General features: G+C 49.0%; 1 protein-coding gene across 1 annotated transcript in view; it reads left to right on the top strand.

Moving 5' to 3' along the window:
* LOC115527998 (O-acyltransferase like protein) overlaps positions 1 to 11582 on the top strand; it is a 64191-nt gene extending 52609 nt beyond the window's left edge. The window contains exons 12-15 of the mRNA XM_030335801.1: positions 1043 to 1175; positions 4599 to 4785; positions 10365 to 10507; positions 11276 to 11582. Coding sequence (XP_030191661.1) covers positions 1043 to 1175; positions 4599 to 4785; positions 10365 to 10507; positions 11276 to 11401 — 589 coding nt within the window. The 3' untranslated portion in view covers positions 11402 to 11582. The remainder of the gene's footprint in view (positions 1 to 1042; positions 1176 to 4598; positions 4786 to 10364; positions 10508 to 11275) is intronic.
* Positions 11583 to 12464: the final 882 nt, after the last annotated feature.

The raw sequence follows: 12464 nt of genomic DNA, 5'->3' as shown, positions 1-12464 counted from the left end.
GTGCATCACGCGGGATACAGCGGCACGATTTCCTGCTGATCTGTTCTCAATGCAGCAGGCAGAGTGATACAAATGGGAGTCAGATGCTGTCGGTCATCTGCTCAAATTCCTCCAAAGGCTGCCCACTGCTCTCACGGTAGAAGCCCTGTCTGACCTCCTCCATCACTCCCCTATGTGCTGACTCTGGACCAGCCGCACCAGCCTTCTAGCCTTCACACACCAAGCACGCTCTCTCCTCAGGCCTTTGCACTCACTGTTCCCTCACGCTAGGATGCTTTTCCTTTGAAGTCCGGATCTTGGCAGGGCTCGCTTCTTCATTTCCTGAAGGTGTCAGTGCAAACGTCATTTTCTCAGAGCAGCCTTCGCTGACCTCCGGATGCAAAATAGCCCGGCACCGTGACTCGCGCACATGGTGCTCCACATGTTTTTGCGAGGGGAAATGAATGAATGAATGAATGAAGACACCCCAGGTTTTTTCACTAGGGGAACACCATGCCCTTCCTGTCATATCATTGGCCCCTGCGGGCCCTGCCAGGTGACCGAGGGAGAGGCTCATTCCCATCGAATCCCATCTAATCTAATAGAGTAGGTCCTCAACTCTCGAAGCACATGAGAATCACCTGGGGAGACTTTAAATCCCACTGACGCTTCCAGCAAGCACCATCTCAGACCACAATCTCCGGGGATGTGGCCCAAGCAACCATGAGGACGTTCCACGAAGACGTTCACTTCTGAAAACCACATTTTTAGAGCTAGCGTAATGTGCCAGCTGCCAGCACAGGTCCTTAAAACGGACTTGGTCATCATATTTCCTTGGGGTCCAGGGTGGAGGGGCCCAGGGGCGTTTGCAACTTGAGCAGGCCAGCTGTGGCACAAGGCAGGACCCTGAGGGTACCGTCTGTAGATCTGACTGAGGAAATGAACAAAAGCACCCCAAATTTTCCTTTGGATTTGCCGATCGTGCCGATGGACATCTGAGAGATTCCTCTCTTCGTGTCTAGATCAAACATGACCTTTTGCCTCATGTTCTTTTGTTTTTCAGTGAAAACGTGACTGTGTTGTACTTCTCCGAGTACTACACGAAGCCCTACTGCAGATTCGGACCATTCCTCGTGGGGCTCTTTCTGAGCATTTTCATGCACCAAAACCACCAGGCAAACATTCTTAAAACCAAGGTAAGTTTGTCCCATACTTCACTGTAAGGGCCGCGCCTGTTTGGGACTGGAGTGGCCCATTCGGCCACGCTCTTCCAAAGCCATGGGCAGGAACCAGACTGCTCAGTACTTTATTGTGTTGTGTTGCGTCAGCAATGTCTCTTGGTGCCAGAGAATAAGAGAGACCTTGTCTTCTCGCGAAAGCCTGGTTCTCTGCTTTCTTCACGGAGCTCCTTTAAGAAAGCTCCAGAATTAGAACCCAGCAGTGTTCCACTGGTTGGAGCCTTGGTACAGACCCAGAGAAATCCCTGACACGGGAAAAACACACCCAATGAGATTGCAATGGCAAGGCCCTCTTCTGAAAGAACATAGTTACTTGTTTGTTTGTTTTCATAATTAATTTTTTTAAGTTTATTTATTTATTTTGAGAGAGAGTTGAGGAGGGGCAAAGAGAGAGGGAGAAAGAGAATCCCAAGTAGGCTCCAGAGCCCAATGTGGGGCTCAATTCCACGAACCATGAGATCATGACCTGAGTTGAAATCAAGAGTTGGACGCTCAACTGACTGAGCCACCCAGGCTCCCATAGTTACTTGTCTTATAACTTTTTAAAAATGCTTATTTATTTATTGAGAGGGAGAGAGTGAGAGAGAGCATGGGCAGTGTGGGAGGGCAGAGAGAGAGGGAAAGAGAGGGAATCCCAAGCAGGCTCTGCGCTGTCAGCACAGGGCCCAACGCGGGGCTCCAATCCACGAACCGTGAGATCATGACCTGAGCGGGAATCAAGAGTCTGACGCTTAACCAACTGAACCACACAGGTGCCCCTGCCCCATAGTTACTTTTTTTTTTTACTTTTTTTTTTTAATGTTTATTTGTTTTAAGAGAGACAGAGACAGAATGTGAGTGGGTTAGGGGCAGAGAGAGAGGGAGACACAGAAGCAGAAGCAGGCTCCAGGCTCCGAGCTGTCAGCACAGAGCCCGATGCGGGGCTCGAACTCACGAGCTGTGAGATCATGACCTGAGCCGAAGTCAGACACTCAACTGACTGAGCCATCCAGGCACCCCCATAGTTACTTTCTAATAGCACGAGCTCCTTGGTTTCTACAGATAGGATTCTTGGTCAGATTCATTGGTTCCATCTGAGAATCAGGACATGCGGTATCTAAGGGGGAAGAAGCTGTTACTTTACCTTGCAGGTAAAATTCCTTCCCTGGCTCCTTTGCGGGTAATCACTCTGATTCACCAACCAACCTCGAGACTCAAACCAGAAAGCCGGGTTCATCTTCCTCATTGACCACTCCTCCCATGCAATCTTCCACCAGTCCCTGCTGAAGCGCCTCTTTAATGGCACTCTGTTGTAATCTACAAGTGAATCGTGCATCTACAGGGGAATATCATAACTCGAGCCTATAGGAAGAGTCACGTAGCCCTTGTATATCCATTCTTTCCGGTGAAGCCCTATGCTTCCAGTGAATCCCTGCTGATCGTTTCTTCTGCTGTCCTCTCTTAGCTTGTCCAGCTGACTTTGGTGAAGCTCTTCTCATCTCTTGATCTCAAATGTACACTTGGGGCAATCTATTTAAAACACTAGCTGGTGTTGCCCTTGAACTGCGCAAAAGTTCCTCTGGTGGCAGAGGTGAAATCTAAGACGCGGGGAGAACATTTGTTTATTTTATTTTATTTTATTTTTTTTTTAAATTTTTTTTCAACGTTTATTTATTTTTGGGACAGAGAGAGACAGAGCATGAACGGGGGAGGGGCAGAGAGAGAGGGAGACACAGAATCGGAAACAGGCTCCAGGCTCTGAGCCATCAGCCCAGAGCCTGACGCGGGGCTCGAACTCACAGACCGCGAGATCGTGACCTGGCTGAAGTCGGACGCTTAACCGACTGCGCCACCCAGGCGCCCCTTTTTTATTTTATTTTTTAATGCTTATTTATTATTGAGAGACAGAGAGACAGAGCATGAGCATGGGAGGGGCAGAGACAGGAGGAGACACAGAATCCAAAGCAGACTCCAGGCTCTGAGTTGTCAGCTCAGAGCCTGACGCGGGGCTTGAACTCACAAACTGTGAGATCTTGAGCTGAGCCAAAGCAGGATGCCCGACTGACTGAGCCACCCAGGCACCCCTCATTTTATTTTATTTTAGAGAGAGAGTGAGAGTGAGCAAGCAGGGGAGAGGGGCAGAAGGAGAGAGAGCGAGAGCGAGAGAGAGAGAGAGAGGGAGAATCTCAAGCAGGCTCCACACTCATCACAGAACCTAATGTAGGACTTGATCCCATGACCCTGGGATCATGACCTGATCTGAAACCAAGAGGCAGACACTTAACTGACTGAGCCACCCAGGTGCCCCAAGGACAGAGTATTTGTGAACCACTCCGAGGGCTGAGTCAGGACCAGGAAGCATAGAGCCAGAACACAAGTCAAGCTGAGCTGGAGAAACAAGGTGGAAGGGACGGGCAGGCCAAACACAAACCTCTAGAAGCCAGAAAATAAGGACACAGTGTCCAAGCTGGAAGCAGCAGGGGGCATATGTTATATGCTGGGAATGAGATGGGGCGGTGTGCATTATGAGTGAAAAGGTGAAGGGGATCCTAGCCTAAAAAGGGGGGCTTGTGGAGAGCCCCCGAGGAAATGCCTTTCCTTCCATGTAGTCAGAGCCTACGGCAGGAATCTGAGGCCCGGGGGGGAGAGCTTCCCTTTAGAGACAAGATGGTAGACTGATAAGATGCTAGTTTGGTTCAATGGAGACGTTATCATAGCAACCTGGGAACTGAAGCTTAGAAGCAAGAGAGACTCTTGGAAGACAGATCTGGGTCTAAAAAGGTCAAGTTAGATGACCTAAAATCTAAGATCTTGAACTGAGCCCCAGAATAGAATTTAACCCATGGTGCTATTTTCTGAGCTAGAAAGTTCTCCATTCTCCCACTCCCTCTGCCATTTTATGACCCCAGTGACTAGGGTGCAGCCCACGTACGGATTGGGTGCCGGAGGCCCTTGAGCTGTCGGTGGGGACAGAACCAATCAAGGAGCCTTACTAGGTTAAGGAACAGAATGGGAGGTCAAGAGCGGGCTCCAACATTATCTTCTCTTTCTCCCTTTTTTTTCCCCCCTTGAACTTTCATTTAATAATTATTTGGGACTCACGGCCATTTTGTGCAATTTTATCACGTGGGGATTTGTGTGACCGCCACCGCAAGCAAGGTGCAGAACTTTGCTGTCGCCACCAAGATCTCTCCGTGGTCACACACCTCACTCCCCCTCACTGCACCCCAAACCTAACCCATCGTAACCAGTAATCCGAACCTTTTGTGTTAGCGACATTTTGGGCACCGATCGAGGTTTACAAATAGATACCAAAAGTGACCAAAAAGTAAATTCGTGTAAAAGGAAGTAAATACGCAATGGCCAGAACGAGCTTGACCCGTGTCTCTCCTTTCCCTGTAGACGCAGGCCCTGCTGGGGTGGACTTGCTCCCTGGCCACCCTGTTCGCAGTGGTCGCTCTGGCGTATGCAGTGGATGATACTTCCGTCACCTCTTCACCTGCCGTTGCTCTGTACCAGGCCCTCCACCGGACCCTGTGGGCGGCAGCCGTGGGCTGGGTCCTGTTGGCATGTCAGGAAGGCTATGGAGGTACAACGCAGCGCGGGGGGTTGCTTATAGGTTCACACTGTGTCTTTTTAAAGGGGACAAATGCGAAAACACGGTGTGCGCGGACGGGCTTTTTTATTTGTTGTTGAACGACTGATATTGACTCAAAGACATCAATTTGTTTGTATCCTGGGGGAACCCCCCCATATTCTGTTTTCAATTTCTACACTGGTTTATGTACGAATGTGGGTTCTGAGCCTCTCCAATGAAGCCACTTTAGAAGCTGGAGGAGAACAAAGAGGGTCCTACAGTAAGAACAAAATACCAGTGGCAGGGACCAAAGTGGTGGTCACACCCACCCTGGGCCTCGGTTTCCTTATCTGAGGGTAGAGACCGAATAGTTCCCAAGATCCCCTTCAGCCCTGTGACAAGCTGGGGAACTGTCTATTGAGCCTGGCTCTCAATGTGTGGAAAGTCAAGCAGAAAAGGGGCCTAAATGGCAAGAAAGGGGTTTTCTTCACATTAGAAATGGCTATCCAAGTCACCTGATGTCTTTTTCCCTTTCTTTTCTAGTTGGCATGAGATAGGGACTGGATGCTTGGGGTGTCATAAAATGACAGGAGAAAGAGTGGCAAGAATCATCCAGAAAAAGTTCTGGCGCCGCACTGCCCAGAAGCCCTGAAGGGTTGGAAATAGAGCCAGGTGGAGTCATGACACCTTTATATACCCTAGGGAAATAATCAGGATGAGCTTAAAGTTTGGCCTGTGAACCCAACCCACTTAGCCTCAGCAAAGGCGTTTGGGATTCATGGGTTAAGGAGGAAAACGATAAATTGATCACAACAACTCCTGCTGACTGGGCACAGGCTTACGCCAGGTCTCATGGAGAATTTCACCCATGTGATCCTGGGTGACGCTGGCCACACCGCTGTGGGTACAGCTATAACGTGCTATTTCTCTGTGAGAAAGATGGCGCCTGGAGATAACACTTGAACGTCACGCAGCTCGGTAGTGGTTGAGCTAGAAAACGAACCCCGGACAGAGTGAAAAGCCGATGCCCAAAGCCCGTGACCGTCGTTTCTGTGCAATAGGACCCCTCTCAGATGTTTGATTGGTAGAACTGTTTCTGAATTTGATGAGTATATAAGGATGAGGAATTTGTTCTTTAATATTTTAATTTTAAACGCTTTCCCTTCTATGGAGAAATGATGTTAAAGAAGAAATGGGCCGCGTTCTCGCTGACGGATGTATTTGCATTTCTGGGCAGCTGTTTGAATCACAGGACCCCACCCTAACACTGCTCCCACCTGGTGACAATGACCATGAGCTGTCCCCAGAGCCTCAGAACATAGGCAACTCCTCTCCCTGGCCTGGCACAGGCTGCCCACGATATGGTGGTAGCATAACAGTATTCTTGTCTCTTGTAAAAGTCGTGCTAAATGAAGAATAACTTGCTGGGGGGAGAGTCTTAGGTCAAGTTAGAAGATTAGTCAAATTGGGGGCACTTGGGTGGCTCAGGCGGTTGAGCGTCCGATTCTCGATTTTGGCTCAGGTCGTGATCTCACCATTTGTGAGTTCAAGCCCCACGTGGGGCTCTGCGCCGACAGTGCAGAGCCTGCTTGGGATTCTCTCTCTCTCTCTCTCTCTCTCTCTGCCCCTCACCCACTCACATTCTCTCTCTTTCTTGCAAAATAAATAAATATTTTTTAAAAGATCAATCAGATTTGCGGCATTATCATTACCGTGGAGCTAGTAAATGCTAGCAATTCTTAGCCTGAGCATGGACAACGCCTCCGTTAATCCAGACGACAGACAAGTCCTTTGATGCATTCTTGAGTGATACGTGTTTTCAAAGAGTGTTGTCATTAGCCAATCACAATTGCAGGTGCGACTGATGTTCTAGGTTTGCATCTCTGGTGCTATAAGATAGCAAGATTGGTTAGCAGGTCAAGGTAGGAGGTGACAGGTGAGGTTCAATCCTAGAAAATATGTGTCCACCTGGTGACCTTTAGAAAAGTACATCTGTAAAGGGACGTTTGAGGAAGTGTTTCACCAAGACTCTCAGGGTGAGAAGGGGAGTCCTGATGCCTCAAATCATCTTTCCATCGTCTGAGTCAGGGCCAGTGTAGACCATGAGGGTTTGGTTCCATGCTGAGTTGCCAGAGTCATCTTCTGACCACGTGACTCCACCAGTTAAAACCTTTCGGTGGTGCCGTCTCTCCTTCAGGGGTCCTCGAACTTTAGTAATACATGGACCCATTCCAAAGGAAGAAGAAGTCTTTGGGGATCCTTAGTATTGGCTTAAATTATTTTAATTCTAATTTTACCTAAACATGAGCATACATAAATCTAGATATAAATTTTTATGTTTATAATACATAGATTTATAAAGTCAAAACAAATGTGGTTATAAAGTAACCACAAAAATGGGGCACCTGGGTGGCTCAGTCAGTTAAGCATCCAACTTTGTCTCAGGTCATGATCTCACGGTTCATGGGTTGGAGCCCCGTGTCGGGCTCTGTGCTGACCGCTCAGAGCCTAGAGCCCGCTTCTGATTCTGTGTCTCCCCCTCTCTCTGCCCCTCCCCCTGCTCACGCTCTGTCTCACTCTTTCTCAAAAATAAACATTTAAAAAATTTAAACAAAAGGGGGCATCTGCCTGGCTCAGTCAGTGGAAAATGCGACCCTTGAGCTCGGGTTTGTAAGCTCGAGCCCCATGATGGGTGTAGAGAATACTGAAAAATAAAGTCTTCAGAAAAAATAATAAAGTAACCATACGACTACAAAACCAACAAGGTCTGAATTAACAACATTAATTTAATGTGATTAACAGTTGACTGGAGCCAGTTGTGGCTCATGACGTGACCAGGAGTTTGCTTGCTTTAAGGATGTTCTTTTGTGTTTCGTTTACCTGCGTGACACGGGCTCTCTGTTGCCTTAATTTTCCTATAACTATATTGTTTGCTCCCCAGAAATGTCTCGGTTGATCTTATCCCTTGACATTCACTTGGGGCAAAGGTATCTTTGGCCGGTGAGTCCATCTCTGTTCTCTCAATCATACAAAATACTTCCAGAATGCTCGCTTTACGCCAAGCGCTGTTCAAGTTGCACAGGATGCGGAGCAGTAGACAAGAAAAAACGTCTCTGTTGTAGGAGATCACAGGGGGGCAGGGAACACAGCCCGGGAGACTCTAGTAAGCTGCATTAACGACCCCTGGTATATCAGGTCCAACTGGGACTTTGCAGATGTGATGGCGGCGATCACGAGATTGGGAGGCGGGGAGATTCTATGGGCCCTAAATGCGGTCACGTGTACCCTCCAAAGAGGAGGATAGAGGGACACTCGCAGAGGAGACAACAACACGAAGATGGAGTGGGGAGACATTTGAAACCGCTGATGTTGTTGGGAGGGGCCACAAGCCAAGGAGAGCCAGAAGCCGGGAGGGGTCGGAGGAGACAAGAAATGGATTCTCCCCTAGAGCCTCCAGAGGGAGTGTGACCCTGTCCACACCGTGATTTCAGCCATACTGGTTTGGGGCTTCTTGTCTCTAGAATGACGCAAGAGTAGATCGTTGTTGTTTCGAGCCACGGTATTTGTGCAATTTGTTGCAGCAGCCATCGGAAACAAATCTGGAGCCAGGTTACGTAAATACGTGTATAATTCCAGCGTGGATATATATAGGGAATAAAAATAAAGCCGGGATCGGAGGGTAACTGGAGTAGGGGTGAGTTTGCAAATATTTGCAGGCAAAGGGATGGTGTGGCAGAGGTCTCAAGACTGGAACGAGCTTAGTGGGCGGGAGAAGCAGCAAGAAGACCGGTGAGACAGGAATCAAGATCAAGGTGGGAGAGAGATGGGAATGAGAACACAGAGGAAGGTAGCAGCCAGGTCATGCAGGGTCTTCAAGGCCCAGGGGAAGGACTGGATTTTATTTTCATTTTTTTAACATTTATTTATTATTGAGAGACAGAGCGAGACAGAGAATGAGCAGGGGAGGGGCAGAGAGAGGAGGAGACACAGCATCCGAAACAGGCTCCAGGCTCCGAGCCACCAGCACAGAGCCTGACACGGGGCTCCAACCCATGAACCATGAGATCATAACCTGAGCCGAAGTCGGACGCCCAACCGAGTGAGCCACCGAGGCGCCCCGGATTTTATTTTAAAAGCCATGTAACGTAATCTGACCTGTGATTTAAAAGAGCACTCTGGACGTTGCATGGAGACTGCAGGGCAGCAAGAAGGAGAGCAGAGAGAGACCAATGGATCCATCAGGAAGCTACTGTACAGGTCCAGGGAGTAGGAGCTGGTGGGTTTGATGCGGGGGGTAGTGGAGGAGATGGGAAGAAATGGTCCCGTTTGAGATAGACAGTTTTAAAGACAGATGGTAGCACTCTGTGGGACATGGGAGAAAGGACAGAATTTGGGATGGCAAAGATTTTGTCCTGAGCAACTGATACAACAGTGATGCATGACTGAGCACTGGAGATGAGCCTCGTGCAAAGGAGAAACAAGTTTTTTTCTTTTCTTTTCTTTTTCCTTCCTTCCTTCCTTCCTTCCTTCCTTCCTTCCTTCCCTCCCTCCTTCCTTCCTTCCTTCCCTCCTTCCTTCCTTCCTTCCTTCCTTCCTTCCTTCCTTCCTTCCTTCCTTCCCTCCTTCCTGTCCTTTCTTGCCTTTCTTTCATGGCTTGAAACAACAGAAATCAATCCTCTCATAGTTCTGGAAACTAGAAACCCAATATCAAGGTGTTGGCAAGGTCCTTCTGGAAGCCCCGAGGGGGGGATCTGTGCCATGGCTGCCAGCGAGCCCTGAGTTCCCGGCCCGAAAGTGCATCACTACAGTCTCTGCCGCGCCTTCACATGGCTTCCTCGCCCTGCCTCTCCCCTGTGTGTCTGTGTCTCCTCTTCCGCCTTCTGTGAGGACATTCGTGGCTACCGCGTGGGACAACGCAGTTCTAGAAGTTACACCGAGTTATGGAATATTTGTCCCGAAAGGGACCTACACGTTGACCAGACGCGAGCCTCTCAGTAACAGAGGACGAGCCTGAGGCCAGGCGACACGAACCACCTCGTCCCAGGGCCCAGCGGCTCCCGTGCTGCATCTTGAGCCAGAACCCAGGCCGGTGGAAGGACTTGGTTCCTTGTTTCCCACGCGGAACGGTCGGTGCTCAGGGCTTGAGGTCGTACTGAGGAAGTCACCTGACTGGAAACGCTGTATTAGCGTCTCTTATTTTTTCACATTCCTGCAAAGTTTGGTTTGGTGTGGGGCACCTTCTCTTAAAAATCAGGAGAGGGGCGCCTGGGTGGCGCAGTCGGTTAAGCGTCCGACTTCAGCTCAGGTCACGATCTCGCGGTCCGTGAGTTCGAGCCCCGCGTCGGGCTCTGGGCTGATGGCTTGGAGCCTGGGGCCTGTTTCCGATTCTGTGTCTCCCTCTCTCTCTGCCCCTCGTCCGTTCATGCTCTGTCTCTCTCTGTCCCAAAAATAAATAAACGTTGAAAAAAAAAATTAAAAAAAAAATCAGGAGAATAAAGGCCTTCTTAGAAGTCCACACACACAGGTGCACGGCGCCCAGAGGGACCGGGCGGAGTCATGGCTCCGTAAGTCAGGCTGCCCGTTCCCTCCAGGGCTGGTGAACAGGCTCCTCTCCTGCCACATCTGGGCTTTCCTGGCCAGCATCAGTTACGCTTGCTACCTGGTTCATCCGATCCTCATCATGCTCTACAACGGCCTTCAAGAAACGCTCATTCACTACAGCGACACCAACATGGTGAGTGAGTCCCCACTCTCCGCTCTCTTGTGGCTCCACTGTCCCTTCTCTGCTGGAGTCACCACGCAGCCCACTGGCTCGGGGAGAGAAGCTCGCTTTGTTGTGGGGGCTGCTAGGGGCCTATTGTCCTTTGCTTTCTTTGAGGGAGGGCTTTGGGATAATATCTTTCTTCGATGTCATTCATCCTATTTATTTTAAGTTGATTTTTATGTATTGGTTTTTTTTTTTTTTTACATTTATTTTTGAAAAACAGAGTGAGACAAAGCGTGAACGGGGGAGGGGCAGAGAGAGTAGGAGACACAGAATCCGAAGCAGTCTCCAGGCTCCGAGCAAGTGGTCAGCACAGAGCCTGATGTGGGGCTTGAACCCGCGAACCGCGAGATCATGACTTGAGCCGAAGTCGGACGCTCAACTGACTGAGCCACCCAGGCGCCCCTATTTTTATGTGTTTTGAGAGGCAGTTAGAGAGCCAGTGGGGGAGGAGCAGAGAGAGAAGGAGAGAAAGAATCCCCCACAGGCTCTGCACTGTCAGCAAAGAGCTCGACGCGGGGCTCGAACTCACGAACTGTGAGATCGTGACCCGAGCCGAAGTCAAGAGTGGGATGTTCAACTGGCTGAGCCGCCCAGGCGCTCCTACCTTAGTTTTAACGTTCAGGGCTGGGGGTCGTACAGATCTAGATCATACGGCCGGGATGATGCCCTTTAAAACCAAACATAGTACGAATCTGGTAGTAGGACTGCATTTACTCTGCCCCTCTTTCTCTCCAGTTCTACCTTTTCTCTGGACACTGTTTGCTGACCTTCATCACTGGGCTGGCCCTGACACTGTTCATTGAGAAACCATGTCAGGAGCTGAAGCGGTACCTGTTGGGACCAGTGCCTGCTGGGCCATGAACATTCTGGTAAAACCCTAGAGAATGACTGGGTTTTTTTCTGCTGGCAATGAGCTCAAGTAGACAGGGGCTCATTTATGTAACAAACGCTTGTGTTCCCGAAAAGCGGTGTGAATTCTGATTTGGTGAATGCTTAAGATATACAAGTTCTTGGGGCGCCTGGGTGGCGCAGTCGGTTAAGCGTCCGACTTCAGCCAGGTCACGATCTCGCCGTCCGTGAGTTCGAGCCCCGCGTCAGGCTCTGGGCTGATGGCTCAGAGCCTGGAGCCTGTTTCCGATTCTGTGTCTCCCTCTCTCTCTGCCCCTCCCCCGTTCATGCTCTGTCTCTCTCTGTCCCAAAAATAAATAAAGGTTGAAAAAAAAATTAAAAAAAAAAAAAAAGATATACAAGTTCTCTGTGCTTGACGCATAAAAGAGTTCTGAGTGTTCATTTACTATATAAAAGAGTTCTGTGATAGCCTGTTGGGTAGCACAATAATCACTCTCTGATGTACCTTTTTAGAAAAAAACAAAAAACAAACAAACAAACAAAACCAAAGAAAAACAATCTAGATTTGTGATATCTTGTTCAGCATGTACTTTCTGTACCAATGATCAGAGGAAAACATCAAATCTAGTGAGTTTAATGCAACTTGGGTTATAATCACATTTCTTGGTAAAGTCACAGTATGTAGTTTTTCACATCATCGTTATCTTTGTGTTATCATGATACCTTTGAGGACTTGTAACTTTATTTCGGAGCCTCAGGATTGTGTGACCCACTAGCCTGCCCAGTTCATGGGTGTGTCGTTACAGGCCTTCCAAACATTATCTATTTTACAACACGGTCGCTGTTATGGGTTGAATGTGTCCACCGAAAAAGATACAAAGTCCTAATCCCGTCATACCTTAGAACGTGACCTGTTTGGGGGGGGGGTAGTGTTTTTACAGAAGTAATCAAGTTAAAATGAGGTCATGGGGGGAGGTGGCTCTAATCCAGTATGACTGGTGTCCTTGTAAAACAGGGAAATCTGGACATAGAGACAGATATGCACAGAGGGGGGAAGATGTGAAAACAGACAGCA

The sequence above is a fragment of the Lynx canadensis genome, chromosome D3, assembly GCF_007474595.2.
Source record: "Lynx canadensis isolate LIC74 chromosome D3, mLynCan4.pri.v2, whole genome shotgun sequence".
Classification (NCBI taxonomy): Eukaryota; Metazoa; Chordata; class Mammalia; order Carnivora; family Felidae; genus Lynx; species Lynx canadensis.
This window is presented reverse-complemented; position numbering and strand designations above follow the sequence as displayed.